Here is a 5,000-nt window from a genome sequence, read left to right on the forward strand (position 1 = left end):
TAAATAAATAAATAAAATGTCAGAAAAAGAAACAAATACAACATCAACAGAAAATAAAGAAAAAGAAAAACAAGAACAAACTAATACAAATTCAACAACAGAATCAACAAATAATCAAGTTGATGAAGAATATGAAAGACCAGGAAGATCAGAAGGTTTAGATGAATTTGGAATTCAATTAGATATTCAACAATCTGATCCAAATTCACCATTATATTCAGTGAAAACATTTGAAGAATTAGGATTAAAACCAGAGTTATTAAAGGGTGTTTATGCAATGGGTTATAATAAACCATCTAAAATTCAAGAAGCAGCATTACCAATTATTATTCAATCACCAAATAATTTAATTGCACAATCACAATCAGGTACTGGTAAAACTGCTGCATTCACATTGGGTATGTTAAATTGTGTTGATCCATCAATCAATGCACCACAAGCAATTTGTATTAGTCCAACCAAAGAATTAGCATTACAAACTTTTGAAGTTATCTCAAAGATTGGTCAATTTTCAAATATTAAACCATTATTATATATATCAGAGATTGAAGGTAAAATAAAAAATATATATATATATTATTTAATTATTCATTATTATTATTATTATTATTATTATTATTATTATTATTATTATTATTATTATTATTATTATTGATTATTAATAAAAAAATAAATAAAAAAAAAAGTACCAAAAAATGTTACAAATCAAGTTATTATTGGTACACCAGGTAAAATTTTAGAAAATGTAATAAAAAAACAATTATCAGTTAAATTTTTAAAGATGGTAGTATTGGACGAAGCAGATTTTATTGTAAAGATGAAGAATGTACCAAATCAAATTGCAATGATTAATAGATTATTACCAAGCAATGTAAAGGTTTGTTTATTCTCTGCAACATTTAGTATGGGAGTTGAGGAATTAATTAAAAAGATCGTTCAAGATCCATATACAAGTATAAGATTAAAAAGACAAGAGTTATCTGTTGAAAAGATTCATCAATATTTTATAGATTGTGGTAGTGAAGATAATAAAGCATTGATTCTATCAGACATCTATGGTTTCATATCAGTTGGTCAGTCAATTGTATTCGTACATACAATTGCAACTGCAAAATCGGTACACCAAAAAATGGTTGATGAAGGTCATTCAGTTTCATTACTCTATGGTAAAGATTTAACAACAGAGGAACGTTTTAAACAAATTAAAGATTTCAAAGATGGTAAATCAAAAGTATTGATAACAACAAATGTTTTAGCTAGAGGTATTGATATTCCACAAGTTTCATTGGTGATCAATTATGATGTACCATTGGATGAAATGGGTAAACCTGACCCAGTTCATTATCTTCATCGTATTGGTAGAGTTGGTAGATTCGGTCGTTCTGGTGTTGCTCTTAGTTTTGTTTATGATCAACAATCAACAAATAAATTAATGAATATTTCAACCCATCTTGGTGTACCTTTAAAAGAATTAAAATCTTCTGAAATTGAATCTTTAGATGGTATCTTAAAAGGTATTAGAAATCAATTAACACCATTAAATAATTAAAAAAAAACATAAATAAACATAAATAATAAATAAATAAATTATAAAATTGGAATTTAAAAATAAATTATTATTATTATTATTTTATTTAACTTTTAATTTCTTTAAAAATCTTTCTTTTTCTTTATGACCATTATTACCACTACCACCACTACTACTATCATCATCGGATTCTTTTTCTTTTTCATCTTCATCTTCATCTTCATCATCTTCATCTTCTTCTTCATCATCTTCTTCTTCGTCATCATCATCATCTTCTTCTTCCTCTTCATCAATCGCTTTTAGATGAATATAAAATGAACGACTTGTAGTTGAATGACTCCATTTTAGGTATTGTTGTTGACTAATTGTAAAGCTAACCAATGGTAATGTATCACAAATATCCGCCCAAATTTGTGGTTTATCGTTGATTTTAATTTGTGAACTACTAGTGCCATAGACTCTGATTTGGTAGCGTTTTGGTGGTGGTGTAACAAAGAGGAATAGAAAACTTCTAAAAACACCCTCACCCGTTGAAATAAATAAAATGGTATGTTGTTCTTGTTTCAATAGGAGACATGATGTTTCGGTACCTTTGGGTAATGGTGACATCATTGTCATTCTAAAGAATTCGGTCTCTCTCTCTTGATCATGTAAATAAACGCTATCTAATCTATGATGATTTTCAAAATGTTTCTCCATATCCTCTGGTGATACGATGGTATTCATTTGACAACCTAATATCTTACCCAATGGACATGGTATCTTTCTGTAGGGGCATTGGTCTTGGTGAAGTGCTTTCTTGCCCATTTCATCCTTTAATTTGAATTTCTTTACACAACCATCTGAATAATTGTCACATGGTACCTGTGCCTCCTCAACCAATCTCTCTATAGTGTAATTTCTTTTTGGTATCTTTGGCCATGCTCTCTTACATTTTGGACATTGTTTACTTAAATAACATGGTAAACATGATTCGCATGTCCAAAAATCACAATAATCGCAACTATAAGATTTACTAAATTGATTACTATAACAAATACCACATTCAACTATACTACTATCAACGATTATAACTTTCTTTGGTGTATTATTATTATTATTATTATTATTACTAATGCTATTATTATTGTTGTTGTTGTTACTATTATTAATACTATTACTATTGGGTATTAATGTGACACTATTGCTATTATTACTTATATTACTTGGGTTGCTATTGTTAATACCACCACTAATTGTAAGACTATTGCCTGTGGTTGTAATATTATTGGTACCATTAATACTACTATTACTAGCTGATGTTGTTGTTGTTGTAGAAGATGACATTTTTAATTAATTAATTATTGTTTTATACTACACATAAAAATATTAAACTAAAATATTGTTTAGTTTTTTTATTTTTATTTTTATTTTTATTTTTATTTTTATTTTTATTTTTATTTTTATTTTTATTTTATTTTTATTTTTATTTTATTTTTTTTATTTAATATATTAATATAGTATAAAAAACAATAATATTAATAAATTATCATTATCAGGGTTTATTAATATTTATTTTATTCTTTTTTTGTCATACTTTTTTATTTCTTTTTCTTTTTTTTATTTTTTTATTTCTTTTTTTACTTTTTTTACTTTTTTATTTACTATAAAATTTTATTCGTGTTATGTGTGAGTATTTGTGAATTGGGTGGTTATATGAATATATGTTCGCAGTTTTATTATCGGTATTGTTATTATTATTATTATTATTATTATTATTATTATTGGATATTGAGAATAGAACTACCAATATAATTTTTTTAAAAAAAAAAATAATCTTTTAAAGTGATTTATTTAAGATTTGTCCCATTCAATAAAATCTACTACACAAAACTGTTGAAATTAACTATTATACTTTCGTCAGTTTTTATTATGAGATAATTTGAATCTCTTTAATAAGGGGAAAAAAAAAAAAAAAAAAAAGAAAATAAAGAAAAAAAAATAAAAATAATTTTTTTTTTTTTTTTTTTTTTTTTTTTTTTTTTTTTTGCGAATTTTTGGCATTTTTTTTTGATTGTAACAAAAATGAATTTAAAAAATATTAAAATTTTTTTTTTTTTTTTTTTTTAATTTTCATTTATTTATAATATTACCAATAAAATCTATTTATTTTGAAAATGGTAATATAACCAAACAATAACAATAACAATAACAGTACCAATAAAAATAAAAATAAAATCATTCTTTCAATCCAATTTGTGGTGTGTTTTATCCAGTTAATAAAAAAAAAAAAAAAAAAAAAAAAAAAAAATCAAATCACGCAATAGATATTAGATATTATCTATTTATAGTGTTTCATACCTTCACTCACACACACTTTACCACAATAACATATTATCCAATCCATTTTTTTTGAGATAGTAGACATAAAGGTTCATTTATGATTTCGCAGTTCGAAAAAAAAAATAAAAAAATAAAAAAAATAAAAACCAAAACAAACCAATTTGGTGATAATCACGCACACACAAAAAAAAAAAAAAAAAAAAAAAAAAAAAACAACATATTTACACACGCGCACATACATTCACAATTACATATTTACTAATACAAATATTTATAAAATAAATACAACAATGGAATTATTATTATTATTATTATTATTAATATTTTAGTTATTTTTTTCATTTTATAAATCACTTGTTGGTAAAGAGATTACAGTGGAATTAAAAAATGATCTTTCAATAACAGGATTATTACAATCAGTTGATCAATTTCTTAATATAAAATTAAAAGATATTAAAGTAAACGAAGAAGATAAATACCCATATATGATTTCAGTTAAAAATTGTTTTATTAGAGGTTCAGTTGTAAGATATGTACATTTACCAGCAGAGGATGTTGATGTTGAAACTTTACAAGATCACTCAAGGTTAGAAGCAAGAGAACAAAAAAAACAAAATAAACAACACCAAGAACAAACTAATCAAAAATCTTCAAATACAACAACAACAACAACTGTTTAAATTAATTAAAAAAAAATAAAAAATAAAAAATAAAAAATAAAAAATAAAAAATAAGAAAAAACAAAACAAAAACTATAAATATAGAATTAAATATAAATATAAACTTAAAACAAGCCACACCACCAACATGAACCACAAAAACCACAAAAACCACAAAAACCACAAACTTTTTTTTTCTTTTGGCATAATGAAAAAAAAAAAAACACTGTTATTCCAATTTTAATTAATTTTAATTAATTTTAAAAGAAGAAAAAAAAAAAAAAAAAAAAAAAAGATATTTTTTTAAAAGATCTTGATGAGTGGCCCAAAACCAAATTTTTTTATTTATTTCTTACTTGGGTATACCCATCGTTGGATTTCTTTTTTTTTATTTTATTTTAAATTTATTCATTTTCAATTTTTTTTTTTTTTTTTTTTTTTTTTTTTTTTGATAAGAATTAATTTATAAATTACAAACTACCAATTATTAT

The 5,000-nt window shown here is 23.4% G+C and overlaps 3 protein-coding genes across 3 annotated transcripts; 2 read left to right on the forward strand and 1 right to left on the reverse strand.

Moving 5' to 3' along the window:
* Positions 1-16: 16 nt before the first annotated feature.
* On the forward strand, positions 17-1,549 carry helC (DEAD-box RNA helicase; the record flags this gene model as incomplete). Its single annotated transcript, XM_635541.1, has 2 exons — positions 17-551; positions 687-1,549. 2 exons carry the CDS (start codon positions 17-19, stop codon positions 1,547-1,549), a joined length of 1,398 nt encoding a protein of 465 aa, XP_640633.1.
* Positions 1,550-1,630: 81 nt separating this feature from the next.
* Positions 1,631-2,854, reverse strand: DDB_G0281777 (hypothetical protein; the record flags this gene model as incomplete). The annotated part of the gene is made up of 1 exon (XM_635542.1): positions 1,631-2,854. One exon carries the CDS (start codon positions 2,852-2,854, stop codon positions 1,631-1,633), a length of 1,224 nt encoding a protein of 407 aa, XP_640634.1.
* Positions 2,855-3,684: 830 nt separating this feature from the next.
* Positions 3,685-4,530, forward strand: lsm2 (LSM domain-containing protein; the record flags this gene model as incomplete). Its single annotated transcript, XM_635543.1, has 2 exons — positions 3,685-3,687; positions 4,180-4,530. 2 exons carry the CDS (start codon positions 3,685-3,687, stop codon positions 4,528-4,530), a joined length of 354 nt encoding a protein of 117 aa, XP_640635.1.
* Positions 4,531-5,000: the final 470 nt, after the last annotated feature.

The sequence above is a fragment of the Dictyostelium discoideum genome, assembly GCF_000004695.1.
Source record: "Dictyostelium discoideum AX4 chromosome 3 chromosome, whole genome shotgun sequence".
NCBI lineage: Eukaryota > Evosea > Eumycetozoa > Dictyosteliales > Dictyosteliaceae > Dictyostelium > Dictyostelium discoideum.